This window comes from Nipponia nippon, unplaced genomic scaffold (assembly GCF_047370975.1).
Source record: "Nipponia nippon isolate SJK-2023a ecotype South Korea unplaced genomic scaffold, ASM4737097v1 scaffold_4, whole genome shotgun sequence".
NCBI classification, from domain to species: Eukaryota; Metazoa; Chordata; class Aves; order Pelecaniformes; family Threskiornithidae; genus Nipponia; species Nipponia nippon.
Window position 1 is genome coordinate 77,888,555 of NW_028262358.1, and position 21,761 is coordinate 77,910,315.

General features: G+C 38.8%; 1 protein-coding gene across 1 annotated transcript in view; it reads left to right on the forward strand.

Moving 5' to 3' along the window:
* The window catches only part of PREP (prolyl endopeptidase), a 110,182-nt gene that overhangs the window by 63,880 nt on the left and 24,541 nt on the right, over nt 1-21,761 (forward strand). The window contains exons 9-10 of the mRNA XM_087776707.1: nt 4,163-4,360; nt 8,009-8,112. Of these exons, the coding sequence (XP_087632833.1) occupies nt 4,163-4,360; nt 8,009-8,112 (302 nt within the window). The remainder of the gene's footprint in view (nt 1-4,162; nt 4,361-8,008; nt 8,113-21,761) is intronic.

The window sequence follows — 21,761 nt, forward strand, 5'->3', positions numbered from 1 at the left end:
TACTGTCAAAATAAAAGAGTTTTTGGAAAGTAGCAGTATATGAATTTCTAAAAGGTTGAATGAGGCCATTTCTTCTAGAGACGGCCGAGCTCAGTTTTCTAGGCCTTGTTAAGAAGTATAATTCCTCTAGCCCAAATTTAGCTATTGAAGAATTGTGTGTAACCTGTTGTAATCATCAAGGTGGTCACTGTCATCTTCAGAGAGAAATGGGCAGTACCAAGGATAATTCTTCACACTTGCTTTCAGTACCTACAAGTGCCTGTAAATGTGTCCATCTCTCTCTGATGCCTGAGCCAAGAGGCTCAGGTTGGAAAAGGCAACCTCTGCATGTTTATTGTTTGGTAAAATAAATCCTTTGCCTGATAGGTATTGTAAGTAGGTGGATTGTAAGTATGCTGGAGAAGGGTTGATAAATTTAGGTGTAACTGTGAGAATAATGGCTCTGTTCATTGGTATTTACTGAAAATAAACTGACCTTATACATTGGAGAGGTCTCGGATGGTTATATTTTTAAATAAAAACACTTGTATGAGTGAAACTGCTGAGCAAGCAATTCACAGTACCCCAGGATATCGAAAATAATTGGGTGAACTGCATTCTAAAGGTGCTTATTTCTGCCCAGTGTCTGTAAAGGGAGCCTACAGCAATGATGACAGGCTTAGCTTTTAGACACATGAAGTTGGCAAGCACACAATCTTAAAAGCTTCCTGGAAGTAGAGAGGCATGCAGGATGCGTTCTGCAAAGCATGAGCAAAACCAAGGAGGCTGACTGCTAATGCAACAAACTCGACAGTATCTGCAGTTCTCAGTGACAAGCATGGGCATACCAGAGACTCAGCTTGTAGCTTGCAGTCAAAAAATAGCTCTTGTTAATAATTCAGCATTGTTTTAGCTTGCTATGTATATAAGTGTTGGTTCTTAGTGTCTTTTTTTTCTTCTGCTCTTTCACATCTGCTTCAGTGTTTTGCTCTGTTCTGATTTTTGCATTTCTTTGTGGCTTCCACTACTGTAAGTTTTGGAGGCAGTTAGCAATGCACCAAAACCAGTTATAATACAGGTATTATACACAGAAGCTGTGTTCCTAAATCTCATGGAATGTTTTACATTGTCTTCTCATCTGTTATCTTCACCTTGCTGTGAGAGCATCTAATTTGTAAACCAAAGGGGTGATGGAGAGTCAATATTGCTGGTTCCTAGGCAAGTTCTTCAATAACAGGAATCCCCACATAAGCCAGCAGCCTTACCCCTGGACAACTGAATCTTTTCGATAAAAGAGTAATATATCTTCATAATATGGAAGTTGAAGTAATAATGTACCTCAACTTTTAATGAAAATATCCATTAAACTGCAATGCTTCATCAAATGATTAGTGAGGAATCAAGGGTCATCACAACTTAATTTTAAAATAAAGATTGCTTAAGCAAAAATATATACATTTGAAGTTGATCTGAGAGTGTCTGTAATCTATTTTGTGAAGCTTTAAATGTCAGGAAATTTCGAGATTAAAACTGAACATTTTAGTTACAGATGCTACTGAGAATACCGGTGGAGTTCATGGGATCTCATACTTATTGCAGAGCAGTTAATTCTGCAGGCAGAAATGGTCTGTTACTGTAAGGGTGCTATTTTTAAAATTCATATTTTGTGTTAATAAACCAGTTATACATGTGAATGTTGGCAGATTTGCGCAATGACAATGTAATAAATATTTTAAATGATTACATATTCTGCTTGTTCATACAGCCAAGAATGATTCTGTATTTCAAAATATGTAAATGCATGTAACAAATTTACAAAGTTTATTCTCTTCTCTAGCCTCACTTAAGAAATCTAAGTCGCTCCAGGGCTAAAATTACACATCAATTACTAATTTATAAACAGTGTTATGTTGTGCTGTATCTTATTATTTCAGGTCACGGTTTCATGGTTGAAATTTCAATTGGTATTGTACTCTGGGGCTTTGGTTTGAAAATGCCCAAATTTAGGCTAGACGCTCATGAGGGAGTTAGAAAGTCTGGTGGGAAAAAATATCAGTGGTGATCTTTGGGAAGAGGGGAGTAGTAAACCTTTATTTTGGTGTTTATATAGTATAAATTCGTATGGCTAGAAAGTCAGGCTAGTGTTAAATTTCACTGGTCCTTCAGCAGCAAGCTAAAAGGAAAGTAGACCCTATTGAGCTATTAGGATTTGAAGGTCTTCGAGCTCTAGGGGGTCGTGACAGACCTGAACTGTATATGAAAGCAGGGACTGTTAAAGAAACTAAGTGTTACAGAATTATGAGTTTTGACCTTCAATTCAGAAAGAGCTTGTTACCCTTAATGGAAGGGAGACATGATACAGCTTTGAACTTTTGTTCTGCAACCTGAGATGCATTTATAAGACTGTCTTCAGTACAACTCTGTGAATTCAATTTATTTGGTTTTATAGGGCTCTGGGGAAACTGTAAAATGTAAATTAGTGTAAAACTGAAATTCAGTCAATTTTGCCTTGCTTCTGTTTTGTTTTCTATGTTTTTTTCCTCCGATGTTGGTATTTTGAACTCCCCCATCTCACAGTGCTACTTTGACATTACAGCATGCCCCAGTCAGTCCTACCTGATTTTTCTTGCTTGTTTGAATCCATCTTTTCAGTTTTTGCTTCCAGCAGATAAGAGAAGGCATTGTCCAAGGCTGGTACCTTGCCCATGATTTAGGTTTCCAGTCTGACTTGTCAGGGCAGAAGTTGCACATACATAATTGGACGAGGACAAGAATCACCATCTCACCTTGTCCTACGAACAAAAAAAAAAAAAATCCTTCATTCCCTCCTTCCAGATATTTTTTTAATTGACTTTTAACCTTGTTTGTATTTTGTCTAGTTTGTATTTGATTTGTGAACTAATGAGAAGAAGTTGAAATACTTTTGTTGCAAAGTAGGGTAACCTGTTTCTTAAATGACAGAAATGCTGAGAGATGAAGAGATTTCAATCTTTTTCCTGTCTGCATGAGTAAACAAATAGATTTGTCACTAAAGATCTAAAGCCAATGGCACAGGAGACAGGAGAGAATATGTTATGTGATACATTCTGGGTGAGCTAGAGCCCTGAAGAGTTTCTACACTTAACAGGGTATAAAGATGGGGATTGAAGTGAGATGGTCAGTAGAACTGCAGGGATTTTTGTAGAAATTGCCAGCCCAGGCCATTTTTTTTTTTTTAATCAGTTTGTATTTTCCGAAGTCCAATTAAAAAATTAGCATTCCATGAAAAAGTTCACATATCTCTGGTGTTTTTTTCTTCCATTCTTCTGAGGAACAAACTCAGAATGTGAAAGGTTGTGTGAAGCAGAAGCTCTTGTTCCAGCACGGCTGCGCAGCCGAGGTGGGCAGCTCTGCAGGGGCCCAGGACTGTCAGGAGAGGCATAAAGGAACTGAACCTCTGCAGAGAGCTTTGCTCCAGGGTCCTTTTGCCAGATTGAGTTCACGGTGCTGTATCCTGTTCCTACTACCTTAGAATCTCAAGAATGCTGTTTAACAACACTAGCTTCCTAAATAAACGTGTTTTTTCTGAAAACGGTGTGTTGAGGATATCACCTCAGAATATCTCTTTTCTTACATGCGGTAGAGCTTGCTTATGAGAATAGCCTCCTGAATACTTAGGCAATAAAAACAAGATGAACAGCCTCTAGGTTCTATACTTTAATGTGCAAAACAGGATCAGATGTCTTTTTGTTCTTATTAGTTTAGCTTGAGTCTAAATCATAATGATTGTTTTCATTTTCATGGATTTCCATAAGTATTGCTGGCAAAGATCAATGTTTTGCTTGGGTTTTGCATTGAAATATGTGATATTTAAGAGCAGTATTGAACTATAAGCACCCCAAATGCATAAACATCTTGGTTAAGCAATTCTTTATTCCTGTGTCTGCATAAATTAGCTTCAAGTGGCACAGTTAGTGCATTTCCAAAGAATGTCAGCCTTTACTTTTGGGTTCATTTTTTTGTTTCAGAAGACAGGTCACTTCTAAAGATTTAAGAGTTGAATTCAACGCATGTCAGAAATTTTGGTGCATGTATTTAGGTATGCTAAAGAACTTTAGAATCAAATTATGTCTGATTGTTTTGTTTCTTACTTTTTTTTTTTACTGTGTTTTCTGTGTCTTTGTTTTTCTTTTCCACACTGCAGAATGGGTTGCTTGTGTGAGGTCCAACTTCCTCGTCTTGTGCTATCTGCATGACGTGAAGAATATCCTGCAGCTTCATGACCTAGCTACCGGTGCACATCTCAAGACTTTCCCCCTAGAGGTTGGCAGTATTGTGGGATATAGTGGCCAAAAGAAGGACACCGAAATATTCTATCAGTTTACCTCCTTTTTATCTCCAGGTAAGATTGTTTTTTCCCTTAGTTATTGTTCTTTTTCCTGGGAACAATATCTTTCTCATTTTCTGTTGTTTAGTAGTTATTAGGTATGTCTAAGATGCAGATAAAACTGCTTCCCCCCATGTAATAAGTAGTGGTTGTACACTTCAAAGAGAACCAGTCCTTGATCTATGACGCCTGAATAATATGCCTACTAATATTTGAAAGACCTGCACTGAGATATTACTCGACTGGCTTGTATTAGATATGAAATTGTAGCATTCTCACAGCTCTTGCTTCATACAGCAAGACATAAGTTTACAAATTCTGTTGAAGACCATTGTTAATGTATGTAATGTGATTTTCATCGGAATCTTGAAGAACATTAATAAGTCACAAAAATTCTTTCTCTGACAGCTTTGTGATTCATTTATGTGTAGCCTCGTTAGAGCATCCTTACTATCTGTCCTTACAGCACTCGGTGTTGTTGGATTACTGTAGGAATCCTCTTTGTACAATCCTGCAAAGCCAGAGCTGTCCAAAGTGTTACGTAATACGTGTGGCACACCAATAAGTATTCCACGATTTTGAATAGGAAGGGAGCTTCTATGCAATTGTCAAGCTAGTATATGACAAGAAAATGTATTTACTGTTCTCTCTCCCCCCCCCACCCCCCCCTTATGGTCCAAACAATCAGGAGCTGATACAGGACAGGATTCAAATATGGAGAGGGCAGATAGGCTCCAGAATCTTTATCTTCTTCCAGGGTTGTGAGTGATCCATGAATTATAAGATGATCAAAAAAGTTCTTATAGCATCGGACATATATTTTTGTTCCTTTTAAGTTAGAGCACAGCCACATTGCAAAATGGCTGTATAATAGTTTTGATAGGTGTGCTGGTTTTGCTAGAAAGGATTGTGTCAAATGATCAGAATTATGTTTCAAGCTTAGCGGTTAAGTGTGATGAATTTCCTAGTATTATCTTACTGTTTACATAACCAGAAATAAGATATATTATGTTTCCAGTTCCTTTTTTAAACAACATTCGGATCATTGCAGGCATTGCATCTGGGGAAGAGCTTGAGGACACTCTTGCTTTTACCTCTAACTTCATCCTAACTTGATGGTTCAGATAATTCACTTGCTCACATCCCGCCTCGTGGATCAGAAGTTGCCAGTCTTATAAGCCTGCACCATTAATCTCAGCTGAGCCAGTAGAGTCTCTGCAGCAGCTAAACATGTGGAGGGGAAGAGCCCTGAGATTTGTTTCAGCCCCTGGCTTGCTAGCCAGCCAGCAACAGCTGCTCTCACTGCCTGCTAGTTGCTTAGGCAGATTTTTTTTCTCCTTTTCATTCACGTGCCTAGCATCTACAGAGAATTCACCATAGCGTAGCTTTATTAGCTGGGGCAGAGCAACCTGGAATCTGAAAAAAAGAGGAAGGGAAGAAATGGAGGTAGAATGCATGGGAATAAGGAAAGGGTGAGGAAGGCAGACCAGAAAGGTAATTTTTAGGTAGCTGTGTGGATATTCTTTAATTTACATGCAACCTCCATTCACCCTATCAGTAAAATAACCAGACAAAAGATATAGGGGTGCTCCTTGGTTAACCTAGATCTTCCTACTTTACTATTAGAAATCAATATAATTTGCTCTTTTATTAAGTTGCACTATATTCTTTCTAATGAGAATCAAATTCACATATTGGTGTTTAACACCTACAACAAAAGTGATAGTAAACATATATATGAAATAACAAATAAAGCACTTCTAAAACCATAGATGCTGACACCATAAAAATCATTTTTGCTGTTTCATGAAAAATATGGTTATTCCTGCTGTCCACTCCAGTCAGATGCTTAAGTGAGCGCTCTAGTGTCTTGCATTTATTTAACACCCAGCAAAAGAGTACAGGCCCCAACATTACTATGTTTTTGGATATTAACTGCCATGCCACTAAAAATATAACATAACAAGAGATGCAGTACCAGGGGTTCAGTTGCATGTTACTGTGATATTAGGTTGATTGACTCCTGAAATGCAGTCTATGACTGTGCTTATGCTTCATCATGTGGTTTCCTAATATGCAGCTATTCTGCCTGCTCTGTGTGTAATGTTTGCCAATACATTATCCAGCTTGGGCAGCTGTATATATGTCAAATGACTGCTTTGCCTGTGACTGCCTGGTGTGCTTTCCTTTGTGCTTTTGCATCACTTTCTGGATCCTAATTTTTAAGGGAAATGCTGCTTTAATGCTTGTTTGTACCTGTCACCCTGCATTAGGCTTGCTAGTCACTTTGTGACAAATGAAGAAAAAATTCCCAGCAGATCAGAGTAGTCCTACTTTTATTCCCCTATTAATTCACCATTGTGGAAAGAGGCTTTATCAATTACTAGAAGTATTGGTTTTCATCTGTGTTCCTTTGCCAATCTGCATCTTTGATTTTCCACAGTCTATAAAAGTTACTTCATGAGGTAATTCCCTTGTATCAGATATGTTTCCTCATTATTCCATGTTTCAATATAATTTTTTATAGCTATAACCTCTGTAATAATTACTTCTGGTTTCCTGAAAGTGTTGAAAATATACACAATACAGCACTATTTCAATCAAGTCTTGTCCACCTTGGTTAATTTTACTACACTGAGGATCCCTGTAGCAGGCTTGTTGCCTTAAGTTTTAGTGTTCTTTTCCCTGATATACGTTTAAAATTCTACAGAGACCAGCTTGTTGTAAAGCAGAAAAACAAAGAATAATTAACACTTAGTTTTATGTATCATACGTATCTGTAGTATACCCATGAATATCAGGATTTTGTAGTATGTTAACCAGTGTGCAAACACGATAGTCATGCTGTATAGTACATGCTCAAATGTTATTGGGCTTGAATGACAGAAAATGTGATTTATAGTCCAAATGCAAAATTATTCTTGGCCAATTATACATCTGTGTAGTGCCTAGGTTGCTACAGTCTCTGTGATTCTGCCTCTGCTGCAACCTAGAAGTTTTATACTCCTTATAGACATAAATTTTCTCATGTGCACAGTCCTTTGGAAATCATAGGTGCAACTCAAGCAAGTGAAGTTGCCTTCAAACCTGCAGGATCAGGATGTAAAATAAATTATACGAGACCAAATTCTGTTCAGTTACCTATGTAACCTGTGCTAGTCTGCCACAATTTCAGGTGGATGCTCAGCTCTTTCCATTATCTGGGGGTCCGTTTGAATTGTAATTTCGAAATAGTTTATCATAAAGAGAAAAATGTTGACCTGAGTGGAATTCTTGATATATTTATTCTCAGTCTGGTGATTCTAGAGGAGATGCTTTAAAATTACTTTATACTTCTTCCTTCCAACATTATCATTCTCAATAAGTGCTATGTAACTTTATGAAAACAAATCTTTTTTTCCATTTTGCTTAACCCACTTTGGATACCTGGCTTTGTATGGGTGGTGAGAATTTTTTCCGTACAGAAAGCCCTTGCACCCTTCCTAGATGAAGTGCATATACATATGTGTTAAATTATATATTAACTGAAAGAATGTGTCTGGAGCTACTGTTTTTCACCCTGCTGAGTTACCTTTGCCATTCATTACTCCATCACAGTGCCTAAACGGGCATCCTTTTAATGATGGGCATACACTAAGCTGACAAATTTGCACTCTGTTTTAGGTATTATATATCACTGTGATCTGACCAAAGAGGAACTGGAGCCAAGAGTTTTCCGGGAGGTGACTGTGAAAGGATTTGATCCTTCTGTTTACCAGACAATTCAGGTAATAAACATGAATTCTGCTGTCTTGCTGTAATCACTTATGCAAGAGTTTAACAAAATTGCACTTGGCTAAAAGTGAGAGTGCTTTGATTAGCTCCTGGGTTGCAAGTCTGTGTGCGCTCTGAAGGAATTCCACCAAGTCTCATTAGAGAGATTGGAAGATGGCACTGCAAGTAACAGGGCAGATGGAATCCTCAGTCGTCTTCCCTTATGAGGCAATACGTTCTCTGATTTTTTCCCCCCGCCCCATGTATGGTATTCTTTGATATTTGTTTTAACATCAAGTTGTTACTTTTCCACACTTATGTATTTCTTCCACCAGGGCAACTTGGCATGGCTCCAGTAGGCAAGTGTGTGATAGGGCAAGGCTTAAGAGGCAGTGGAGAAATAGAGGAAACTTGGAATAGCCAGTCGTCTTCCCAGCACTTCCACAGTATTCCAGGGCCCACCGTGGAGAGTGGCAACAACAGATAAAACGCTTCTGTCCTCACCACCCTTATATAAAAATAGTGATGATTTTTGCCACAAGTTCATATTGTGGATCTCTATTAAGACCTCAAGAAGGAAATGCATTGATTGATTTGTAGCTGGCATTAAATATGAAATCTGCCATAGAACTGTGAAAGGTCATAACCATGATTATTTGGAAGGAAGGCAGGAAGGAAAATATCTAGTGATGGGAACAGAAAAATCATGTTCGTTCATGCAATGATTTGGGACGAGGACCCTTCCATTCTACCTGTACACTACCTAGTACCATAGGATCTGGGTCCATGGGATATTGCTTCAGTACTTAATATATAGTAGATTAGCACTGCATTAATACTCTGTTTTAACTGTTTCCCAAGGTTCTAATGATTCATTGGGACTTTATGAATAAAGAATTAAAAGACAAACACACTTGCCCTGTTTTGATTTCATGAAAAACAAGTGTTGTCAAATATGCCTGCTGCCTCTTGGGAGGGCAAGATTGCATGGATGGTTTGTAAAGCCGTCAAAGGCTCAAATTTCCTAAGAGGTTTTTTGCCTTGATAAAACAAAGGCCCCTGAATTTGAAAGTTTGCAGAAGCGGAGTTAAAACTACAGACATGGGTGATCTACAAACTGGTTCTGTGAGATACGAACATGGAGAGAAATAAGTGAGGTCTTTCCTAGCAAGGTCTAATGCTGTTCAGTAAATGCCTCAGGAATCTAGAAAATAAAATCTTTGCTGATAAAGTATTTGGAGTCAACAAAGACTGGCAGATAACAAAGTAAGAAGGACAGCAGGTTACTTATTTATAACGATGTAAGCTGCTTCTTAAATGGTCCTATTATGACAATCTACATTTCAGTATAGCCAAGTGAGGGTAAGACATCGGTGAACCAGGGAGGGATTTATCCCACATCAAGGTCTGAAATCAGGTAGGTTGTGTCAGCTGGTCTGCCAGAGCTCCCTTTGCAATCCCTGGAAGGCCATAAGCTGCATCTACAGTAACAAGCAGCATGGCATAATTATCCCAGGAGTGAAATGGCTTGTGCTGAGGATCCAGTGTCTGTTTTGAGAGTTTTACTTTGGACTAGCTGTAGTTCTGTCCTGTGAACTGAATTTCCAGTATCGGTTGAAGTACTTCTGGTGCACTCCTGGAGTGTATCTGCTACTTGAGTTTCATCCAGAAGGAATCCAGTCTGCATACACTGAAACCTCTCTGCTGTGGGAAGTTAGAGTGGTGAGGAGACTTGCTTTAGAACCACACTTTTGTTTTGAACTGAAATGCTATTGTAGGTGCACCAAAGGCTCAGACAGGTACCTCGTTTTAGTAGCATGCAGACTCCTTTGGAGGTGCCTATTGCTCACATGTAAGTGAAGGCATATAAGAATGAGCTAAGTTTAAGGCCTATAAAGTTAAGAGAAATTACTCCTATGGAAAATGGTGTAAGCTACAAATGATAAGGAACAGGTTCAGGAAAGTACAGGACTCTTCATAGACAACTGCTTTGACCTCATAACAAGTGCTGTGACTAAAAAGATTATGCAAAATATACATTTTAAGTAGTAAGTGATCTTTCCACTAAACACAGCTTTCATAAGCCCCTGATAAAATACTATGCCCTAGTCAGGACTTTAAGGAAGATACAGAACTTCTACAGGGAGTTCATAGGAATTTGTTGAAATCATAGAATCATAGAATCATTTAGGTTGGAAAAGACCTTTAAGATCACCGAGTGCAACCATAAACCTAACACTGCCAAGTCCACCACTAAATTATGTCCCTAAGTGCCACATCTGCTGTCTTTTAAATACCTCCAGGGATGGTGACTCAACCAAAATAATGAGGGCTCTAGAAAAACAGTCATGATATTGTGATGCTTAGCATATTTAATACTTGCAATTTATAGAAGAAATATTGGAGGGTGGATTAATTATTTTATACGTAGGACTTTGCATCTGTAGAGTAAGAGTGGAATAGAGGATTTTTTTTTCTGTAGACAAAGGTATAGCAAGATGCAGTGCCTAAAGTGGAACTTAAATAAGCGTAGCCTGGAAAAAGGTGAAATGACCTAGGAGATAAAGTTAAGCAACAGTGTGACAGCATGGCTTAGAGTCTTTGAAAGGAGATTAGATATTTTTCTTTATCTCTTATGTTTAATTTTGCCTCTGGCACATACACAGGGCAGATTCTCTAAAAGCATAAAGACAGTAGTGTGTGTGTGCATGAGGTGGCTGTAAACAGCCCCATCTGTTTGTCTCTGCATCTCCAGACAGAAATAAGATTGTTGTAGAGGACAGTTTGCTGGAAATGTTCTCACAGAGTATTTGTTTTTACTGCTTCACTCAAATTCATTAAGGGACTTCTGCAGGATAACTTCAGGGCATAGTGAGCTGAAAAAGAGAAAGAAAACAGCGTTCTCTTTAGGAAAGAATTTGGTACAATTATAATGCTGCCATCAAACTCAGAAGGATAATAATGGAACACAAATACCCATGTAATTAAAAAGGGTTTAGAAGGGGTTGCAATAAATTAGAAATAATGTATTTTTCTAGTAAATCAAATTTTATGAAATAAATGTCTGGAAAAACAAAATCTCATTTTACATTTAAATCAATTACATGCTAAATTAAGGTAAAGTAGAACAGTAATACGATAAATAATTTCAAGGAGGAAGCATGCTGTTGCTATGCCCTTGGAAGCCTTCACTTTGTAAATCACTGGCAGAGCTTCACCACTAGGCTGTAATGGGGTGGAAGTCAATACCACTGTTCCTGGGTTTCTCCTTACTCCTGCTCCGTACCAGCTCTAGGGAATGTGACCTGTGTAGTTACACTGGAATCAGTGCTTATAAAGAGCACTCTTGGCTCACCACTTATCCAGTTTTGCCTTTTATCAACAAATGATCTCGGTGTGGCAACATCTTGGAAATTAGTTTCCCGTATCATACAGATCCATGGAGAAATCTCAGCTGGGCTGTGAAAGAGGCTGTTTGTCAGGGCCAGGGCTGGGACTGCCTGATCACCTTTGTAGTAACTCAGCCTGCCAGTGCTACACACTTCTGCCAGACTCCAGTCCTCGTTTCCATTTGTGGGGTCTCACTTGGACCCCTGATGATGCTTCTGCTTGGAGGAGGGAAAGTGAGATGGCAGCTTATCAAAGCAGTTTATAAATGGCTGTCAGCCTAGATGAAAGCCTTGCGTAGCCATTCCAAAACTCAGGCAACACTGCAGGGAATTGTGAAAGAAACTCAAAATTAAGAATATAAGAAATATATTGAGAATAGGCAAAGATTGCTGATTACAGGCAAATGAACAACACTGCAGAATTTATTTCTTAATTTTATTTTCCATCAGAATTACTAAGTAGTAAAGAAAAATGTTGCTGGCCCTGTCCTGATCCGTGGCCTTAATGAAAGGCAGGTCTCCTGCCAAGGTTCTTCCTTTATTCTCAAATACCTGAAGAAATACCTACTAAGACTAGCAATCTTCCTCACTTTGTCTGTGTAGCATATATGAAACTTTAATAAGCTGTTGTTCTTTAGCAGTCTTTGAACACAACTGAGTTAAGAAGAGTTGAACTGAAGTGTAAGGTGTCATGTGTATATGAACCCTGAATTAACGGCAACTGGAAAATGCCACAGTGCCTGGTTTTTGCTCTTTTGGATCCACTTTACAGTATTTCATAGATGCTGTGCAGTGCAAGTGTGGACCAGTGATAAAGTTTGCTACACTAAGTAAATTTATGGTAGAGCAGCTGCTTTGTAGTACCTGAATACCTTTGGCAGCCCAAAGAACAAATTAGCCGACTTATCTTGCACTGAAGGGAGAGCTGTTTCAACGTACCTGACATTTACACCAGGGTAAGAGCATGCCTGTAGGTTGTTGGCTCTGTGTGACACCCTGCAAGTACATATTCTAACTTACTGTGCAGTAGCTTGTGCATATGCCCTTACCTTGAAAGACTCTGTGTGACCTTCACGAAAAAGTCAGACTGATTAAAATGCTTGCCACACATCAAAAATTTATCCTGGCTACTTCTGTTAAATGATAATATTAAGTTGCATTAATAACTTTGCCAAATGCTTCTTGAAATTTGTCTTTGCTTCCTTGCACACTTCCATCCATCACAATGACAGACTTTTTCAGGAAATAGCCTGGGGAGGGGTTTACAGGAGGAAAAAACGCTTTTGCAGGAACTTAAAAACGACACTTGCCGTAAGCTGTTTACTGCATAACTAACTCAACTGCTGCTTTAAATAAAAAGCCTTTATTTTATCTTTACAAAGTTGCCAACTAAGTTCTTATTTGCCTCTCCATATTAACACCTCACAGTGGCACTTAATCATGGATAAACAGTCTTCTGGCCTGGCTCACAACTCACCTACTTTTAGGCTGATACGCAGGATTATAAGTGTTGAAATTGCAACAATGAAAATGTTGTTTGGTTCCTTTTGCCATTCTTTGAATACCTTCCAATACTGCCCTTATAGTTTGAGATGAACCAAAAATAGATGCTGCTATTCACAGATGCACTTTGGATTAGCTCTTGTAGAAGAACGGTGAAATTCATAACACAACTTAGTTTTACAATTTAGTTTGATTTAAAAGCAGCTGTTGTTTAGATATTGATGCAGAGATGAAAGAAGGACAAGTCTTTAAAAGGATATTTCTTTTCTTGGGGCTGGGATGAATTTCCTTCTCTTTTGCAGAAACTATTTTTATAGGTGAAGTTTATTGTTTTATTGTTCAGTCTTTCACCCCCATCTTCAAGCCCTTACAGCACTAATTTGAAGTTATGAGTCATTGACAGGGAAAATTTGTCTACAGTCATTCTAATTCCTAGCGGAACTTTACACCGTACAGTTTGGCACAGTGGTTAATCTCTGTTTCAGGAAAATACAACGCTGAGAGAAGATGAGTCAGGCTTGAGGTTGATTGGCAGAGTTGTGGGAGAAACTTGTGTGCGGCACCTGCCCACGCTATTCCTGGATCTCACCGTTGCTGGTGATGTCATTCCATAAGCATCAGATTCCCTCATTAAAATAAAAAGTAACAGAGGGCAGCAGAGGAAAGCAGCGTCCTGTGAAAGCTGTAGTAAGCTCAACCTGCTTAGCAATGCAAGAGCTGATATTATCACTGTTTTTTTCAGTGTGGATATAGAGATGGTCTTACTGTTGTTTCTTTCCTATCTAAGCATACATGAATAGATCACTGGAGTTTGGAGAGAAATTCAGTAGCTCTGAATTTATCTCTGTTGAGAAAAAGCACTCTCATACCAGAGAAGAGGGACATGTACTTTTTACATTGATTCTGAGCAGAGACAAAGAATTCTTCTCTTCTCTTCAGGGGAGTAAGTTGTTTTGGCATCCTTTTCTTCCCCCTCCTGAGAATCCAGCACAGCCAAAAGGGGATTGATTTTTGAGGAGGTGGACTTTCTTGCTTCTAACAGTATTTGGGGTTTGAATCCGGCCTCAATCTCACGAGATGGGAGGGTAGAATTAATACTGGGGGGAAACAAGTTGCTTATTGTTTCTTGTTTCTGTTTTATTCCTTTTATTTCCTTGTGGTTCCATATTGCGGTGAGGAAGAAATTGAAGAAATATTGGGGGGAAGGGGGGGCGGAATGTGAAGAAATGCACCAGTTTTAGTGCTTGCCACAGTGTGGCAGAGACCTGCCCTCTTGCAGGGGGGAAATGAGCTTTGAGCTGCTTCCATCAGAGCTCCCAGGAAGAAGACTGAAGTCTTCAGCTCTGATCTCTGCCAGTGTTTTGGCAATGGCTGTGGTTTTGGCACCAAGACAACAGTCTCACTCTGGAGGACATCAACAAAATCACAGTGACAACTGTGGCAGTATTGGCTCTTTGCCGATGTGAATTTAGCATCTTACACCCTTGGCATGTGGTTGTTACAAACACCACTTTAATCTGCCATTACCTCTTCTAATTGCAGGTCAGTGAAGAAACACTAACTGAAATGGTAGTCCTCTAGTTTTAAGGTCCTGTTTTTCTTGAGAGCCAAGAGATTGTGTATTAAATATGTTACGTATTTGCAGCCACAGTACACTCCCTTTCAAGAGGGGAAATTGTCAGTGTGAAGGACTTTATGTCTAGAAGAGTATCAAGTGAAGGATTTCCCATAATGCCCTTACATGCTCTTGAACTTTGAAATCCTTATGCCTGAGCAGAGGAGTAGCAGTTAGCTCTACACCCATTATATTTAAGCAGCCCCATCCAATGCACTTCAGATAATTCATACCAGTAATTCTGGCAGACCATGATATTCCCTAAGTGTCTGGAGTAGGAACCGGATCTCCATATTCCAAGTAAGAGGATGAAGCGATAGGATTTTGCATTGCTTTCTTCACCAGTCCAGTTCAAATCCTGCTTAAGGTCTAAATGTCTGGGGTTGCTTTATCCCCTCCTTACATACCACAGAGGATTGCTGCACAGTTTAGCACGCTGGGAGCTTTTGTTCAGCAAAATGCAAAACAATGGAAATGTGGTCTGGGATGAAGGAGTACAGAACTGCTCTTAGGAAGAATTAGCACAATACCAGACCACACAGTGTGGGAGATAATACTAAAATACCAGTCTCTGTGTTCATTTGGATCGTCGTATGGGCTTTGTGATTCACTAGTTCCAAGCTTTTAATATTAGATTGTTTATTTTTCTGCTAACTGTGCAGGGAATAGAAGAGCTTCTTAAAATGTTAGAGTTTGTAGAACCTTCATGCTCAAGACATTCTAAAAACATTCATTTGTTTTAAGCCTATGAGAGAAGTGATTGCTTAGTAGTTTAATTAAAACTCATTATGAAATATTATTCTTATGCCTTACTCAGTAGAACTTTTGTTTGAATTCACAGTGGTTTGTTTCCCACTTTTCTAATGAGCGGAGCTGTTAGTTGGCATACTTGATCCCAAGCTGCATTCCATGCTCTGTTTCTTTCTTGGAATTCCTTAAAACACAAGGTGAAATAACATGGATTAAAACAGATCTGTAACCATTGAACATAGTGTAGAGAATCCCTTTTTACACACAGGAGTTTTAAACAAGAGGTTAAGCAATTGTAATGGAGCTTAAAGGATTGTTTTACAGCCTCCCATGTCTTAAATGATTGTATTGTTAATTGTGAATAAAAAATAGTTTTGATTTTTACAATAAATGGCAAAAAACATTTTACCATCAGGAAGAAGATTTAAAAAGTCATTCACTTGGACACATTAAATGAACATGTGTGTTTAAGCCTTCAGGCATCTCAGTATAGGTACATTCTTTGCTGATATAGAAAGATTAAAATGAGAATGTTGTAGTGAAGATGCTCGTTTCTTGTCCTCTTTCTAAACAAATCACTGATGATTTCTTCCCTTCTCTTTTTTCTCCAGCTTTCATATTCACTCCTATGATTGATCTCACCTCCAGTAATTAACCATGAACACATTACTATTTTAATTAACTCCCTTACTCACAAGATAAGTAAGAATTCTGTTTAATGATTCTCAGTGGGAGTCTTCTTTCAACTTTTCTTCTCCCTTTTGTATAAGCAGATCAGTGTTATTTCTCAAAGGTAGTGAGTATTATTAGCTTCATTCTACAGGAGCAGAAACATTCAGAATGAAATTTATCCGTGGTTGCACACTGATGAGGTGTTGCACTGGGGATATGTTTTGATGGTATGGTGTTCTAATGGCAGTGGTTTACTACTCCTCTTTTTGCTGATCCTCAGAGCTGAGCCTTCAGATGTGGTTTGAAAACTTAATCAAGCCAGTTAGTAGTCTCACATGAGTAGCAGTTCATAGAACTTCAGCATCAATAAAAAGCCCCAACTCTTGATATCTCCAATAGTATTAAATGCTGACAAAACACTGTCTTTTGATCAGTATGGTGTTTTTGTGTCTTGTATAGTGCAGATTGAACGCCCAGTTCCATCAGTGGTGGAGGATCAAACACACAGCATGCTTCCACAAAAAAAACTGCTCCAGAGCTTCTTTGTGGCTGTTCAGTTCTTGCTCAGACCAAGCAGTCATAAAAATGGAAAATTTCAGCACGCTTAGGATTGCATGTATAGTCCTCTACTGAAAAAAAAACAAATGGTAGCTACCACTTTTCTTTTCTCTGTCTCTTTTTTGAGGCTAAATGTCAAACTTTGGCGTGCCAGCATTGTTCAGAATGAGAGTGCTCCTCTGCAAGTGTGGGAATTTTTCTAACCATCTGCCCACCCATTACTTTGCCTCATGGAGCCTACCCAGGAGGGTGTTAAATTGTGATGATAATGCTGCATTGAGGACAGATTGCTCTGGGACCACAATCATTGGTTTTATTCACACAGCTGGCAAAAGATCATTAGATGATTGCAGTTGTCGGTCATCATGGGCGTGGGCCAGCATTCAAGCCATTGATCTAGCAGGGATATGCACTGAATTCCTTTACCAGGCCACCAAGACAACCAGACCCTTCTGGTTGTCTTTTTCAGTATGCTAGCAGTGTCATGTAAGTCCCTTTGAGTAGTCATTAGGTTTCCAAAGAAGGGGACTTAGATTTAGTAAGGGTTATATACACAGGTATATATCTGTGCCTGCCGTGGGATGTTTCTTAAATTCAAGCAGATTTGCAGAGCAATAGTAATTACAGGTGTTTACTTGTTAGTGAAGCCCATGCTACTTGAGAATAAAATATTGTGCACTCTGTTTAGAGGTGTTTACACATCTGTAATATATATATGGGCAAGTTTTAAAAGATCTTCTTTTTGTTTTTAATTTTAACATTTACATTTCTAATATTTAAAAACTTAAACCATTTTCTGAAATTTAACTAGTACAAATTCTCAATGCAAGTGGTAGATTTTTGAATGTATCTCTATGCTCACCAGTTGTTCCTGTAAATTTTATTATATATGTAAACTCCCTGGATGGCCTTCACATCTCTCAAACAATCATGGTTTTGTGAAAGGTAGAAGGCAGGGAGAAGGGAGGCATTTGTTCTCTTTTAGTCCCTTTGTCTTCTCCACTTCTACTTTTGAAGCCTCTCTGCTTTTACCCGTGTTTTGTATGATTTCATGAAATCTCGAAAGATCATCTAATCCATTGCAGTCCAAGAAGTAGGATACTGGCTTTTCCTTCAAGAAGAGAGGAACCAGCTGTTACTGCCCAGCAAGTGATGTTGTAGTTGTGAACAGAAAAAAATGATGGCAGAGCTGCTGTGATAACTAAGGGACAGAAAAACTGGGAAAGGGAAGAAACTATAGTGCCTGACTGTGGTTGGAGGTGGTGGCAACATGGGCATGTACCCATGTCCCAAAGCTGGCCATCGTGGCTACCAAGGCTAGAGCATGCTGATCTGTCTCGGGCTCTGTGGCAGGTCACTTCTGCCTGTACCATTCCCGCCTGGCTTTTGCCTCCCTTGTGCTTAGAAGCCTTCAGTCTCCCTAGGCAATCTGTCCCGGTGTCTCACTGTATTTACTGTTAAAAAGTTTTGCAGGGAGCAGGGGGTCCGCCACAAGGTCTCACCTGAATTCCCTTGCTGCAGTTGAAATGCATTGCTTTGTGGCCCTCAATGACATGGAAGGCAGGTAATTCTAGTTGCAGTAAACTTCTGCATATTTAGAGACATTCACTATGTATCCCTGCATTTTTTTTTTCTTTAGACTAAAAAAAAAAAACCAAACCTTCACTCTGTTCAGTTTTTCTAGCGGATTGTGTTTTCTGGGCCTCCCATCACTCTTCTTTCTTTCCCCGGAATCTCTTTAGATGGCCAGCATACGATGTGCCATGTTTTAAATTGAACACAGCACTCTAGCTGAGGCTTTGCAAATGCTGAATACAGCAGAAAGCATTACTTCATTCCTCTTGCGGGTAAGACTTCGGCTTATGATGGCCCAGTATAGGGTTTGCCTTTTCCCTAACAAGTCGTTGTTTGTTCAAGTTCAGTTTGGTGTGTACTATAACTCCAAGATAGTTTTCTGAATTTTTTTTTTTTTTTGTCAGTTGTTCCCTGTCCTGTAGGTGACTGCACCTGTCAGAGTATAGTATGGTGCATTTCTGGCCTTACTGGATTGTATTTTACTTTTTCAGGTAGTTTTGCCTTGTGTTTGTTACTCCTTCCAAAAAGCACTCCCTTGTCCCCTCTTTTCTGCAGCATCTCAGTGTTTCCTGTTAGCAATTAAGCTTCCCTGCAGCTCCCTATTCCATTTAAATACTTTACAGTGGATGCATCTCTCATTCTGAATGGTGTCCCTGTAGGCTACCAGGGAACAGCGGTGTTTTCAGAATGGAAACAGCTCTGGCAGAGCTAGGAGGTTTGTGTTTCGGAGCTGCGGGCCTCCAAGCACACACAAGTTGGTAACTAGTTTATGCAGTCATTTATTAGGCTTGGCATACAACTGATACAAAGAGGTTTAAGGTAGTACAGCAGCCTGCAGAGAACAAAATAGAAGGTTGTTGCTCCTTTATTTACTTGCGTTATCGCAGCACTTTGGAGTCCTAGTCATGGACCACGTTCACCAGTGTGCTGGATAGCGTACAAATGTAGGCCATCGCAGGGCCCTTACCAACCACAGCTTGAAAGCAGGACAGAGAAATAAATTATGCGTTTGGAAGATTAATAATGATAACTAAGCATTAACCACATACAGGAGACAAAAGCAAATTATAATTGGTAATATTTAACACTAATAAAAAATGCAGATAAACTTCTAATGTATATCACAGCAGCCCAATAAAATTCTACTTGCTCTCGTCACCCAGGGCCAAACCTGCTTCGTGGATTAGGATTTTTTTTTGCTGTTGTTGTTAATTAATGTTCATCACTACAGTGGAAAACAGATTAATAGAGTTGAGAGTGGTGACTATTAATGGGAAATAGCAGTTCCAAATCTTGCTGAGATCTTACGTAGACTTTATTCAGACTTTGTGTAACTAAGTTGTTCATAACCCGGGAGCCTCTGCAAAGTAAATGAGGCTGTGTGGCCACTGCTTTGGAGCAGGCCCTGCAATTTAAAGGAAAAAAGGGAAGCAAATGATAGCATATCTTGTAAACTAAAGCTATGACTCTTGCTTTCACTGTGAACATGATTACCGTAGAAAAGGATGCATATTAACCAAGATGTTCATATAATAGTTATGAGCAGTTCAGTTTGTGCTGAGAAAATAATTTTTACTAAATAGAAATTAGGGGGTTTTGGAGAACCTCTCAAAGGTTTATCAGTGTTCTGTGGCACAGTCAAACCTCTTAATGATATGTTGGTATTGCTGGATACTTTCAAATGGCATAGTCTCCATTTATAAAAAACATAGAAAAAATTTTCACTAATAACATGTAAGGCGGAGCTAAAAAAGCTTCTTAGTCAATAGCTTTTTATCTAGACAGGCTTGGTGTTTTTTATTTTTCTCTGAAATTGTCGTTCACTGGTGAAGACTTAGGACAAATTAAACACAAAGTGCTTTGGTAAGTATCCAGGATGCAGTTGTCAACTTGTATACATGGAACACTCGTATTAGTGGGATCATTCAGGAGACTTCTCTCTTGTCCCTCAGTATAAGATCAGAAGTAGTAAAAATTTAAAAGTTATGAAATCTTGGGGCATTCTGAAAGAATATTTTTTCCAAGGAAAAGGAAGAGAGGTAGCAGTTCAGTTTCCACCCAGAAACAGTTCAGTCACTAATTATGTGAGTTTTTTTCTGTGGGCTTTTGTCTGCCTACGATCCAGTACAAATTCATCGGTGCACAATTTTATTAAGGGTAATCTAGTTTGCATCTTCATTTAGCAGTTGATTTGATTTTATCAACACTGTCCAGAAGTACTGATAGAATATCATCTTTCCTTAGATTAATTATTTCTGCTCTGTCCTTGAGACATCTCCCAGGAAATTTATGGGACAAGGGAAGCCTCCTAGAGTTATCATTATTATTCATAGTAACTAGTTTTTCAACTGTGTAGATGAACGATATCAAGAAATAGATGATTTCCTGAGTTCTGGCGTGCTGTACTCAGAGACAGGGAAAAATTGATACATAAATTCTCCCTGACAGCTCCCTGAAGTGCTTGCTTTTCAGCCAATTTGTCAATTATTTTTGAAAGTAATAGTGCACAGTGATCACTGCTAACGGCTGAAAATAGACAAGATGCAGAAAAGCTTCAAAGCGTGATGGCAGAATGCCTAAAGTCAGGGACTCTTTTACCAACAGGAACATCCCTGACTTTTTCCTTCTGTTTATTGGTGTTTTTTGAACTGCTAGCACTCACTGAAGTTGACCTGAGATTGTTAGATATTTGAGCTGTTGAGTGTGACTATTAGCAGTTAAATTCCTTCTATCTGATAGAAGTTTGTTGAATTTTGCTGTCTTGTTCATGTTTTGCCCAAGAAAGTAAAGGTTACTGCAAGCTGTCCTTAGTCTTATGGCTTTAAAAAAAAGGTGTTCCAACAGTATTACAGGGATGCATCAGAACACTTCGTGGTGTTGCTGTTAAGAAGTACCTTAAAGTCTTGTTATGACATCTCTCTGGAAATTACACCATCAAGTGAAATTTTTCCTGGGGTGCTTTACACTAGTTTTAGTTTAACTTTTTCCCTAAGTATTGCTACAACAGTGTCACAAAAGCTTGCTGTCATCATTCTCTTCTACTTCCTGCTACTCACTGGGTGATTTTTCTTCATTGTACAATGAGTACTGTAAATCTGAAAACAATAGATGAGCCTGAAGTATTGTCTCCACAGCAAGGACACCAAGACACAACTGTTGAAATCAATAGCATCCGATCCTTAGAATTATTTTCTTCTAAGCTAGCACACCAGGTATTTTCTAGGACTAGTTTATCATTGACCATTCTCAAGGGTTTTTTTCTTCTGCTGCCATTTTGGGTTGTTTTTAATCATGTCGGGGCACAAAAGGGTAACTCTAAATTCAAGCTTAAATCTCAGAAATTAAATTATTTGTAGCTATCATTTGAGTGAGAAACCGCACATGGAAGTGCTTCACAGCACTTCTGAGAGACCTGTTTATTTCAGTAAGTTCTTCAGAATAAATATTCGCAAGATGAGTGATCTGGGACTGATTTTGAAACACGTATTGTCCAGTGGAGATGATCTCTATTTCTTTTCAAACCAAAGAGTAGGAATGAAGAGTATTACCTATTTTTTCAATATTGTGATAGCCACATGCAGAATTTTTGTAGGTGTTTAGT